We start from the raw sequence: 13,491 nt of genomic DNA on the forward strand, positions 1-13,491 counted from the left end.
GCCACTGATCTGGTTCAGGGAAGCAAAGAATATATGGAGCACAGAACATTTTTAGAACAGTGAAAATTATTCTGTATGATATTACAGTGGAGGATACATATTGTTTATTTGTTCAAACCATAACATAAAACAACATCCATAAGTCCTAATGTAAACTATTGACCTATGACTTAAGTTACAATTGATGGATGTCTATTCATCAATTGTAACAAACGTACAACTCTGGTGGGGGATGTCTATAGTGAGGCAGGGGGCCCACAGGAAATATCTCAGTACTTTCTGCTTGATTTCACTGTGAACCTAAAGCTTCTCTGAAAAAATAGCCTATATAAACAATCCCTTGGGACTACATAGCTAGATAAAATACTTAGTAGCTTCATGAAGCCATTTAATTCTGTTTCCCTCTGCCTTGTGCACCCTGGCCCCCTGCCCAGGTCCTGGCTGGACATCAGAAGCCGAGGTGGGTGGGTATGGGATCTGAGTTCCCCCTTCAATTACCTGTAATGCCTCTATTTCCTGGATGCAGAAGCCTGGCTCCTACAGCTGCAGCCAAACGGAAGATTACGAAAACAATCCTGCAGATGTCTCTAGAACATCATATTGTGACCCCACTGACTGCGATGGTGATTGAGAATGAAGCTGGGGACGAGCGCATGCTGGCCGACTCCCCTCCACAAGATCACTCTTGCTGTTCAGGTCAGTGTTTTCATCTGGTGGAGTAATGTCAGGGCAGCTTTCTTGTCCTGTGCTGAGGTCCTAGGGCCTCTGCTCTGTCCCGTCCCTAGCCACCTCTTGCCCCCAGCTCATGTCCCTGCCTGCCTGAGCTTGCATATTAAACTTACTTGAGGATGGTTTATCATTATGGTTTTTGAACATTTTTACTCATATCTCCCAAAGGAATTATGAAGATCTCTGAACCCCCACACTCATTTTTTTTAAATTTTAAATTTATTTATTTATTCTAATTTGTTATACATGACAGCAAAATGCATTTCAATTCATATTACACATATAGAGCACAATTCCCACACTTATTTCTTAAATCAACATTTAATTTTTTTCATCCTATTTAAATCATGGCGACAAATATATTTCTGGCATATCGTAAACATTGACTCTGTAAAATAAAACGATGTCACTGTTTTGAACATATCTAATGAGACAGAACACTTATTGTGATACTCGCCATCATCCATCTAAAAGATGCATGAATAAATTCAATTTTAATCACTAAAATGTTTATATTGTTCGTTTTTTCTAGTTGGACTTGTATTTATTTCCATTCCACTTTCTCCTCACAAAATATGCTAATGTAATCTATTTTTATGCATCAAAGTCTTATTAATCACCTTGCTTCCTTGCAAGAAAAATGTTTGCTTATTTTGCTCTCTCTCTCTCTCTCTTTTGGCATATATTTGTTTAACTTTTAAATTTAAGAGTTGTACCATTGTTGTAGAGACAGATGAGGTAAGGCACCAAAGATAGCAGGAAATAGTTTTATTTGGCTGCAGCCAGGTTCAGAGGGCCCAGCTTTTGCTGTAATCAATCAATCCCCTGAACCCCGAGTTCAGGTAGTTTCAGAGTTTTATACCCAACGTGTAAGGGGAAGGGCTCAGAGTTCACAGTCTACAGAAGTTCACATAAAAGCAGATTTTCTTTCACTGTTTTGGGCAAGTTAACCCTTCAAGGACAAAACCTGAGAAGGGGACAGCTTCTTCTCCCCTCCCTTTCCTCTCCCTGCCAGCTGTTAGTTACCATGGAGCCCAGTTGATAACTTATCTTAAAAATGTAGACATCTCTGTGAAGCCCAGTTCACAGCCTTGTTTGCACATTTCTACAAACTATTATACTGGATACGTTTGTGAAAAACTAGTAAGGGGGTGTCCAGCACCTGGAGGGCTGGTATCTTCCCGGCCAGTGGCCAAGTAAATTCAGGGCAACACAGAAATAGAAAGTTTATCTACATTGAACTCTTTTGCATAGACTCTTTTGCTGAAAGTCCTAAAATCAGCCATGGTGACAATTTCTAGAGAAGCCCAGTTAAGACTTTTCTGTGAAGAAAGGGGGTGCCACTTCACCATAAGATTCTGACCATTCAAATTTTTCTTCTGGACTGTATTTTATTAAAATTACTACAGTGTTAGTAGACATTGATCAAAATAACATTAATATGATATAAATTTTGAAATACATAAGAAGTAAAATTTGATCAGAAATCATCTCCTACTGAGAAAAATGTGGCTGAGTTTTCCTTCAAGTATTCATGGTAAGTACTGTTTATGGATAGACTGAAAGATACAGGATTCAGCTTCAATTCTACGTTTAAAAAAAATTAAAAAAACAACTTTACAGGCTTAAGTGCTGATAAACATTGTTGATACAGATATGTTAGATAGAAATGGAAGAGAAAGAGCTTGTTAATAGAAATGTCACTCGCTTGTCTGAATTCCACCACAGGTATATGCCCAAACTCACAAATTCAAGCATTCAAAACTTCAATGATTTGTCAGCTGACAATGTGAACCCTTCCCAATTTTACTGAAAGTAAAGAATGAGTAACCATCTGACTGGGAAAGGACTTGTCACCAGTCATTGGAGTCATTGAATTTTAAGTGCTATGTCTACATTCAAATGGACGCTTTTTTGATTCCTGGGGACTTTAGGTGAAGGAGGGCGTTCCATTCATAACCTAGGATGATAAAGGTTTTTTTTTTAATATTTATTTTTTAGTTGTAGTTGGATACAATACCTTTATTTTATTTATTCATTTTTATGTGGTGCTGAGGATTGAACTCAGGGCCTTGCACACTTGCTAGGCAAGTGCTCTACCGCTGAGCCATACCCCAGCCCTGATAAAGGGGTTTTTTCACATAAAAAGTATATGTGAAAGCTCCAAATCTACAAATGGCTTTAAAAACTCTCCTTGCCCTCTGTATCCTGTAAAAAGTCTCCAGGTAGCCCCTGGGGGTACATAACCGAGGCTAGAGGGGCTTCCAATTTGCTAATCTTTTTCCTCTTTCTTAGAGACCTAGTCTTTGAGAATGAGCTGCATCCACTGGAGGGATTGCTTTCTGCATTTTTGATTGTGCTCAAGTGGGACGCCAAGTTTATTGCACTGGTCCAGGGTTTGTGGAACTCTGACTTCTGACATCCCTGATTACAACAGATTGAGGCCCTCATAGCTAAACTGATCTAGGGAAAAACTAAGGCTGGGAAATTGCCTGTGTTTCTCAAAGCAAGGAGAATGACTGAATATCAGAATCTTTCTTGTGTAATGCAGTCTCTCTCATAGATAGGGAACCTCTTTAGAAAGTGAAATGGGTTCAGCTTGTTGTTTGGCGAGTTCTAGAAAGATCTATAGTCATCAGTTCCTCCTACTACAGATCCTTCCTCAGCTTCTGGACTCTCCTCCTGGGATGCCAGTGGGACAGCAGAGATCTCTGGAATAAAAACGTGGAAAGGGGGCCAGGGACGGTGGCACACACCTGTAATCCCAGTGGCTCAGGAGGCTGAGGCAGGAGGATTATGAGTTCAAAGCTAGCCTCAGCAAAAGTGAGGCACTAAGCAACTCAGGGAGACCCTGTCTCTAAATAAAATACAAAATAGGGCTGGGGATGTGGCTCAGAGGTTAAGTGCTCCTGAGTTCAATCTCTGGTAGTTTCCACCTTGCAAAAAAAAAAATGGGGGAAGGGGCTGAAGGTGTTTTTTAGTGGTACAACACTAGCCAAGCATGTATTAGGCCCTGGATTCAATCCCTAGAACTGGAAAAAAAAAATGGGGAGATAAAACTTCCACCAAGAGCTTCTGGGGGCTGCCAAAAGAGAAAGAAAGAAAGAAAGAATGAAAAAGGATTCTTGAAATTTCTATGGAAACTAACGGATACAGTTTTTCCTGCACAGGTGCCTTGTATTATGGCAGCAAAGTTGCTCCAGGTTCCATCCCATCTTGGGCCAAGCCTTCCCCAACACCAGTGACGGCCATGCTTGCAGTAGGGGGACAGCTGCTTGAGTCCACGCCCCCTCCACATGTGATAAGAGGTAACAGAGCTTCAATGCACACTCTTCTACCTTCTCAACTGATCGCAATACTGTGGTGCACTTCTGTGCCTGAATAAAATCACTGTGTGCTGGGGAAGTAGGCATCTTTGACTTCTGTTGAAAGAAGACAGTCCCAAGCTGCTGGAACAAAATATCAGACTGGGGCATCTAAATCACAGACATTTATTTATCCAAATTCTGGTGGCTGGAAGTCCAAGATCAAAGGGCCAAAAAGGTAGATTTCATTCTGAGGACTCTTCCTTATTTTGTATGCGGCTATCATCTAGCTGGGTGCTCCTGGGTTCTGTTCTCTAGGGGAAGGTCCCAAATACCTGCCTAAGTGGTTTTTTTTGAATTGTTCATGGAAGGGTCTTTCTTATTGTTCCTAGAAAGAGCAGCTGTCTAGATTCCCTAAAATGTAGACTCTTCTATCAATCAAGAGATCCTCAGAAACAAACTTCTCAAGACACACATCAGACATTGTTCTGTGACAGAGGAAACTTAGCCAGGGCTTTGGTGGATATTTCAAGTGACCTCATTTCACTTTTGTGGCTTATCTATTTTATGTCTCCTTTATTTTTCTTTACTGTATATGAACACATCTCTATTTTACTTAAAAAATATGTCTAGAGTATGTGTTTCTTACATGTATGTGTTATATATATGGGTTTCTCATACATGTATGTTTCTTTTCCTTTTATCTTTTGTATTTAATTTTATCTCCAGTATTTAGCCTAGTACATATGCAAAAGGTACAAAATAAATATCCACTATATTTATTAAAAAACATAAATACTGATAGATGATCCAAGACAAAGGGACAAGAGGGTATGAACCACTGGATCCCCATGCCTATAATAGAACCTGATCAATAATGGAAGCACAGTAGATACTTATTCTGATTAAATTAAAAGTGTTCAGGAATAAAATACTGTTCAAAATAATTTCTTTTAATGATTTTGTTTTCATTTTCCGTGTATGTTTTCCAGTTGAAAATGACCCCCATTTCATTATTTACCTGCCAAAAAGCCAAAAGAATATTTGCTTTAATATTGACTCAGAACCTGGAAAAATCCTCAATCTGGTTTCTGATCCAGAATCAGGTAAAATAAAAATAACTTATTTTTGAATTAGAAAATTAGATAATTGCCACGCTCCCCTGTCACTACCTGGGATTTCTCTGTGTCTCTTCTTAATAGAAATCCTATACTTTTAGAAACCTGATAATTAGTGAAAAATTAAATTATAATAAAAACATTCTGAAGAGTCTGGAACAATCATAATCCAAAACCTATATTGTAAGGATAAACTAGCTTATCTTATTATGATATAATAATAAAACATATCAGTTATAAAATGAAATTTATAAAAAAACAAATTCTGAAGCAAAATAATAATAATATTCTCAAGTTGTCAAGTTTTATAAAATTTGAATTATGGTGCTCAGACATTAAAAAAAGGGGGGCCCACAAGGAAAAAAAAATGATTTTTTTCTTCTACAGGGATTTTAGTGAATGGTCAGCTTATTGGTGCAAAGAAGCCTCAGAATGGAAAACTAAGAACCTATTTTGGAAAACTGGGATTTTATTTCCAAAATGAAGACCTGAAAATAGAAATCAGCACTGAGACCATCACCCTGAGTCGTGGTTCTCATACATCCATCTTGTCCTGGTCTGACACAGCTCATATCATTAATCAGAGGCATGTATTACTCCATCTGAATGGATTCCTGTCTTTGAGGCATGGCTGCACAAATAAATCCAAACATCAATGCCAACACAGAATTTAAAATAATCATTTTAAGCATAAGGAAGTCAAGGCTCAAGAAAGTTGTTCTTACCTACCATACTCTTGCAGGTAGCTTTTTGGTCACTAATGTGTCTCAGTGCCTGGCCTAATGTGTGGCATACAGTAAGTATACAATACATATGTTGGATCAGTGAACAAACTCATCAACTGAAATCCCTAGCTGACTCTGTCAGGGAGTCTGCTCCAAGCCCCATATGTCTTACCAATTAGTATCTATTTATTGATGGTTTACCTATAAACATGAAAATTGACAGAATTTTAGAGCTGGGAGTTAAAAGAACAGCATTCTGAAAGCTGGGAATATGCTCAGTTGGTAGAGTGCTTGACTCACATGCACAAGACCCTGGGTTCAATCCCCAGAACCACAAAAACAAACAAACAACAACAACAACCGCAACAAAACCCCCAGCATTCTATAGCAAAAATTTGGTAAAGCTCTTAAAACACAAGGGGAGTTGTATTGGGAGGAATGGAGAGTATATATTGGGGGTGAGAATGACTTGCTAAAGAAGTCTGTTCTGGAATCCTTTCCTTCCTTTTGACTTTCACACTAGGGTGCTTGTCTCTGTGAAGAAAGAAAAAACTGTGACTGTCACCCTGGATAAGGAGATGTCCTTTTCTGTTCTACTGCATCGTGTTTGGAAGAAGCATCCAGTCAACGTAGACTTTCTGGGGATCTACATTCCCCCCACACACAAGTTTTCCCCTAATGTGCATGGACTTTTAGGTAAATTGTCTCTCAACCATCGGGCATATGCAGGGCCACTCTGTCTTTAGTGACTTGGATGAGGGTCGTTAGAAGTTGGGAAAAGAGCAGGTGTGGATTCAGGGGTAGAGGACCCATAGAATGTGGTGACTAGGGAATAAGATGGCCAGGACCATTCATCTTTCCAGACAGGGGCATCTAGGGCCAGGGTTTCAGCATCACAAATGGGGCAAGTTAAGAGAAGACTGTTTTGTAATGGAAGGGAGGTGAACTGGTTTAGGAAGTCTTTGATAACAAGTAGAGCATCCAGGGACTACATTCCCTGGTATTTTAAGAGTTTAAATGTAAAAACATGACATCACAGACATGTTCCTATGGTTTGACCCGTGCTCTCCAATGCCAACCTCACCCCTGTCCTCACCATCTCTTGGGTGGTTTTACTAATAGTCCAGTGGGTCAGCCTCATGTATAAAAAATGATCATGGGAAATCATTTTCAGGAAGAACCCTTCCCGTCCTTTGCTGTTCCTTTTACCTCTCAACGTGTCTTTCTACCCTAGAAATTCTGAAGGAGGGCCAAAATGTCACTTGGATCCAATGTAACTTTGGATTACATGTAAATAAATGTCTGGACTTTGTTTTGCTAGGCCAGTTCATGCACGAGCCAAAGATACACATCTTCAATGAGAGACCAGGAAAGGACCCTGAAAAACCAGAGGCAAGCATGCAAGTGAAAGGACAGAAGCTGACTGTTACCAGGTAGGCCTTGGATGCTTATGCAGTGATGAAAAGGGTTCCCTATTGGATTAGCTGTCAAACTCAACAACGCATCAGGAATAGACACATATATATCATTTCCATAAGGACAGTTCAATGGCCTACTTTAGGTGTCAATAATGACTATAAGTGTGCATTATGAAATGCCAAGATTAATTAATCTATTGTTCTCATCTTCATACATTAGAAGCCCTCTGCTCACAAGTTGGATAACTGAAAAAGTTAACCAAAGGAAGAAATCATAAAAATACCCATGAGCCACAGTGTAGAGAACGAAAGTATATTTTTATGTAAGCCTTCTTTTTGAGTATGGATTTACTGAATTCATTTTTGTGTAGCTATTCTTACACAAATCATATCCATATGCTTCAATTTGAAGTGAGAACTTATAAAACATTCTGAGTGTTACAAGTTATAAAACTTGTAAAATCTTTATAAATTTTCCCCAGTCTTCTCATCCATGCCTAATTTGATACCATTTTAAAGCAGTTTTTGTCTTTTTAGAGTTATTATAAAGCAGCCAACTTTGCTTTATTAAAAATGACTCTTCCTAGCTGGGTGCTGTGGAGCATGCCTATAATCCCAGTTACTTGGGAGACTGAGGCAGGGAGATGGCAAGTTCACTGCCAACCGGGGCAACTTTGTCAGACCTTGTCTCGAAATTAAAAAGTAAAATAAAATAAAAAGCTGGAGATATAGTTCAGTGGTAGAGCACCATTGAGTTCAATCCCCAGTAGAAGAGAGAAAAAAAAAAAAGACTATTCCTGCACACAAATGTCATTGGCTTTCACATACTCAATCAAATCATAACATTGCAAAAATTAGGCCCTAAAATTATAAGTGCCACCACAAAACTAAATTTGTGGACCAAACAGGGATTCTTGGTTTGGACTACTCAACTGGTTTTGGTTCACTAGATAGAGAACAGTGAGTTCCCAGTGGGCAGCAGCAAGCGTGATGGCCAAGGGGTGAGCACCATAGCAATCAAATCACGTGAAGCTTGGTAAAAGAGCATCTATTCTACAAGAGGCTGGTGCTGGGCCTCAGCTTCCTCTAGTGAAAGTATCCCACGATGCATAATTGAAGTAGAGTTGACCTGTGGGCTGCAGCTGTATCCTTTTAAGGCTTATTATAGCAATGTGCTGTATACCTTTCCAAATCATTGGCGTTTTTGTCCTTCAAGTGGAGGACACGAATTTACTCAAACAGCAGGTATTACTCTTAAATAAAACATTTATCCATAAATCTGAGGTCCCTCAGATGCATTCTTGAGTTAATGTGTGAGGTTAGTCTATAACATTTTGGGATTGTATTCCAGTCTTTCCACTTGCATTAAATGACTGCTCTCTACTTTGCTGGAAGGGTTCACAGGGGTCAACCTGTGTAAGGATTCCTTGAATAGTAAGAACACACTGCTGATTCTCTGTCCTTCTAACAGCCATCTCCAGATTCTGACATGTCATACATGTAGGGAATACGGTGGGGCGGGGAAGATAATGGTAATAAAAAAGCACAATGCACAGCACGGAAAAGAGGGTGTCTTGTTTCTCGATATGCCTGACTGGCAGTGCCTGGTCTATTCCCTAACCATGCGTACCATTTTCCTTGCAGAGGATTCCAGAAAGACTACAGAACAGATATAGTGTTTGGAACAGATGTTCCCTGTTGGTTTGTGCACAACAGTGGCAAAGGTTTCATCGATGGACATTACAAGGACTACTTTGTGCCTCATCTCTATAGCATTCTTAAATGGCCTTAAAGGTTTATAGTTTTGAAAATTCTATATATAAATATACATTTTTTCCCTGCCACTTTTGCAGTCATTCCTCAGTTGAATAGTTAAAAACCCCAGGTGCCATGGAGGTTTATAAAGCCTGTTCAACACATCTGAAGAAAATAAATATTTTGCAATGAAGCTTTATGATTCTGTTGCATTTTTCAGATGCTAAGATGTATTAATTGAGTGATGCAAAGAACTGCTTTGGCAAGTCAGGGTGGTATCTAGACAGAGCCCTAGATTTGGCATTTACTGTGATAATTTCACTATTGTTGAATGTCAGGTCCTTGACCTTGCAGATGGAGAATATTTTTTTACACTGTTAATCACATAGGACGTTCAATTACGAGGTTATTTGTGAACATGGAAAATGAATACGGGAAGTTGCTTAATCTTAGTTGCTTTGTGGAGATTTATACTAAAAACCTGTCACCCTCGGTAGGGACAATTTTATCAAGGGAGCTGAGATGACCTGATGTACTTTTTAGGATTCCCTTCATGGTGTTGGCCCTTAACATCCTTTCCAGTTCATGAGGACTGAATATCTCGGCATTCTAGAGAAAAATAAAACCCATAGAAATTTATTTTAAAAAACTAGCTTAACCATCTTTAGGACTTGTGAAACCTGTATTCAAAGCTTTTCCTAAACATCAATCACATAGTCACCATAAAAATAATTAATATATGTCTTACTGTCAGGATAATGCAAGCCTTATGTTCAAGAAAAAACAGAGTAATGGTTCAGATCATAACCTTGGTCACAAGTTTGTTTGTTTTTTTACACAATATCTTTATTTTATTTATTTATTTTTATGCAGTGCTGAGGATCAAACCTAGCACCTCGCATATGCTAGGCTAGCGCTCTACTGCTGAGCCACAGTCCAAGTCCCAAGTTTGTTTGTTTTTAAATTAGCTTTAAATTACTGTGCTTTTTAATCACTGAAAATTAAACAATTTTTTTTAGGGTTGGAAACAGTCCATTCAAAGAAATGAATAAGTTAACAGAATTCAAAAGCATCACAGTCAATATGTAGAAAAAATGAACTAAGAATCAGGAGTGATTTTTGTGTCTGCTGGTTTATGTGTGTCACTCTACATACTCTTAAGGATCTCTTAATACATGAAGTGGCATCTTTTAGCTAGCCTTATCCTAATGGAAGGAGATACAAGTAACTCCAAAGATCCAGTAAAAATTAAGGAAAAATTCCCCGGTTGCCTAGAAACATGCAGATGCTTATGTGCTATTAAGAACTTCTCATTTTTTCATATTTTTATTTGTGCATTATGGTTGTAATAATGGTGGGATTTATTGTTATATATTTATACATGCATACAATATGACAGTACGATTTGGCCAATATCCATTCTCCATTCCCCAAGTATTTTTTTTTTCCTTAAAACTTCTTTTTTTGCTGGCCAAATTTATTTGGTAACTTTTTCTGAAATATCCACATGAGAAAGAAAAAGCAAAGACGCTTCTCTTTAATGGCATAGTGACTTAATTATACAGCTAATATTTCTGGGGTCACTTTGGTCAACCTAATAATTAATTTACAATCAAGGCTGACTCATACTCTAATCCTGTGCTTCCATTTTACTGGTATCAGTGAATAGTGTCTTGGCCTAGCAAAGTCATGGCAGATTTTTAACTAAGTACTTCACATTATGGAGTTGCTTACTATTGGCTTATTACTTCATTTGAGTACCAGTGAACACTCCGAATTTCTATACAACATGCACCTTGGGTTGATACCTGCTTCTCATTCTTACATATCATTCTTACAGACTAGAGGTACTCAGTAAATGTTTACTTAATGAATACGACTCTGTTCTGTCAGCAAAAACTGATAGGTGGTTGGGGCTGGAAGAAGACGCCAGAAGACAAAGGAGAAATCAGCAAATAAGGTAATGGAATTTAATGGTATTCTAGTAAAGAAAATTCTGGCATTTCATCTCCAGGATAGTGATGCTAAAACTTTCATATAATCTCAGGAATACTGATAAGAAAAAAAAAATAAGAAAACAAAGCCACTGTTTGGATAAAATATTTACAAAAGACATATATGATAAAAGACCCGTATTAAAAAAATTCTTAAAACACAACAGGAGAATGAATGGTCCAGTTTACAAATGAGCAAAGGCCTGAAAAAAGATATTTCACCAAAGATAAACAGATGGCAAATAAGGAGATGAAAAGATGCTCAGCATCATGTCATTAGGGGATTGCAAGATACTACTACATATACATTAGAAGAGCCCAAACCCAGAACATGGATGGACATGGCCAAATATTGGTAAAGATGTGAAGTGGTGGAAATGCAAAATAGTAAAACCACTTTGGAAGAGTTTGGTAGTCTCTTACAAACAAAACGTACTCTTATTTTAAACAAAGGGAACAAATTAATGGGAACAGTTGGAAAGAAACAACTACCACACTAGCTGCCTATTGATTAGCTTTCGAAAGTATTTGCTTCTCAGCAATACAGAAAAATGAGCTGTATCTGCACAAAAACCTGCACCCAGGATGTTTACAGCAGCTTTATTCATAATTGTCAAAACTTGGAAGCAACCAAGGTATCCTTCAGTAGCTGAATGGGTAAATTATGGAACATCCAGACAATCGAGATTATTATTCAGCCTTAAAAAGATATCAAGCCATAAAAAGACACGGGGGAATCTTACATGTATATTATGTGAAAGAAGCCAATCTGAAAAAGGCTACAGCCTATGATTCCAACTATATGGCATTATGGAAAAGGCAAAACTATGGAGACAGTGAAGAGCATGGATTTGAGGGATGGAGAGGGATGAATACGCAGAGCACAGAAGCTTCCTAGGACAGTGAAAGTACTATGTATGGCACCGTAACAGTGGACACATGTTATATATATAGAAATGCTTTAAAGTTTTTTTTTTTTTTTTTTTTTTTTTTTTTTTAAGAAAAAGAATAGTTTATGATCCTTCATAAAGAAAAGCCAATATAAGACCTGATTTGGGGTGTCTGCTGTTCTATTGCTTAATGTAACCACTACTGGCCTAAGACCTTAGAGGATAAAAATATTTCTGTACTTTAGGATCACATTTTTGTGCTTCAGATATGTTTTAATGAATTTAACTTGAAGTACACTACTTTATTTCATTCCAAGACAAGTTCAGGAAGATGTTGAGAGGAAAGAAATGTCAGAGGTAAGAAAGAATCATTTCTCTCTGAAGAAAAATCACTGAGTTTATTCCAAAATTAAGGGTTTCAAGGAGGTAGATCTAATTTGGCACATTTTTCACTCACACTGTTATTAAGAACTTCTCCTTATTGAAATTCTTTGGATCAGATTGATGCTGGGGCTGGCTTCAAATGCTTGATTACATTTACTGACACTACTACTCACTGACATTTCCAAACAGCTACTATGTGCCAAGCTTTATGTCTGACACTTTATATGTATTTTCTTTCTCTTTTAAGATATCTGTTTTAGTTGTAGATGGGCACAACATCTTTTTTATTTATTCATTTGTATGTGGTGCTGAGATTTGAACCCAGTGCCCCACACATGCTAGCCAAAGGCTCTACCATTGAGCTACAACCCCGGCCCCTCTTTTTCTTTTTTTAATCTTAATTCTCTGCAGTTCTAACATCAACTCTGCATGGACACATTATTTTTGAAAACTTACACATTGAAATTATTATGATTCACAAACATTAACTTTCTAAGATTATATAGGCAGTGAATAGATTAGCTAACATTTTCAACCTTACTTCTGTCCAGCCCCAAGACCCAGTTGTTTTCCATGATACCACACTGTCAAGTTATTTTGGAAAGATTTTAACCCATCCCTGAATACTTTCTGTAAAGGTACTAATATCTTCCTGTTACTATTTCTTATCTTACCTCTTATGTTTCTACTTTTAGCATATATTCTCCCATCTTCTGATAACAGAAATTCTCAGCCCTTCTCTACTCTCATTCCAAGCAAGATGGCCGAGGGGCTGGCATACAACCCTGGTCTGGACAGTCAGCATATTCCATCCTTTTCTTTGGAATGACTTTACCAGGTATAGTCTTAATAAGACTATTGCAGGCCTTCCGTACGAATCAATATAGAAGATAAACTGGTGCTACTGAAAGTAAGATGTAAACTGGAGACATTGGGAGTCATCTTGTTCTTTTAAGAATGCCTGAGAATGAAGCCAACGAAGAGAACAAGCCCCAATAAGACCATTCATACTTGGATCTCACTGCACCTGCTTATGCTCAATGATGTGAACCATACATTTCCTGTTTTGATGGGGAGGTGAGCATAGGCAAGTATGAGGTGGGTTTCCAGTCTTCTGCATTCCCAAATAATAAACTGCTCTATTTATTTAAAAATGGGTAGGTCACCATTGGT

The 13,491-nt window shown here is 38.1% G+C and overlaps 2 protein-coding genes across 4 annotated transcripts in view; one reads left to right on the plus strand and one right to left on the minus strand.

Annotated features, from left to right (window-relative positions):
* Positions 1 to 9,142, plus strand: part of Itih2 (inter-alpha-trypsin inhibitor heavy chain 2) — a 40,781-nt gene extending 31,639 nt beyond the window's left edge. The window contains exons 15-21 of the mRNA XM_027944855.2: positions 527 to 696; positions 3,900 to 4,037; positions 5,027 to 5,140; positions 5,540 to 5,738; positions 6,401 to 6,573; positions 7,199 to 7,310; positions 8,940 to 9,142. Coding sequence (XP_027800656.1) covers positions 527 to 696; positions 3,900 to 4,037; positions 5,027 to 5,140; positions 5,540 to 5,738; positions 6,401 to 6,573; positions 7,199 to 7,310; positions 8,940 to 9,087 — 1,054 coding nt within the window. The 3' untranslated portion in view covers positions 9,088 to 9,142. The remainder of the gene's footprint in view (positions 1 to 526; positions 697 to 3,899; positions 4,038 to 5,026; positions 5,141 to 5,539; positions 5,739 to 6,400; positions 6,574 to 7,198; positions 7,311 to 8,939) is intronic.
* Positions 1 to 13,491, minus strand: part of Kin (Kin17 DNA and RNA binding protein) — an 85,872-nt gene that overhangs the window by 43,657 nt on the left and 28,724 nt on the right. The window lies entirely within an intron of this gene.

Source organism: Marmota flaviventris, chromosome 12, assembly GCF_047511675.1.
Source record: "Marmota flaviventris isolate mMarFla1 chromosome 12, mMarFla1.hap1, whole genome shotgun sequence".
NCBI classification, from domain to species: domain Eukaryota; kingdom Metazoa; phylum Chordata; class Mammalia; order Rodentia; family Sciuridae; genus Marmota; species Marmota flaviventris.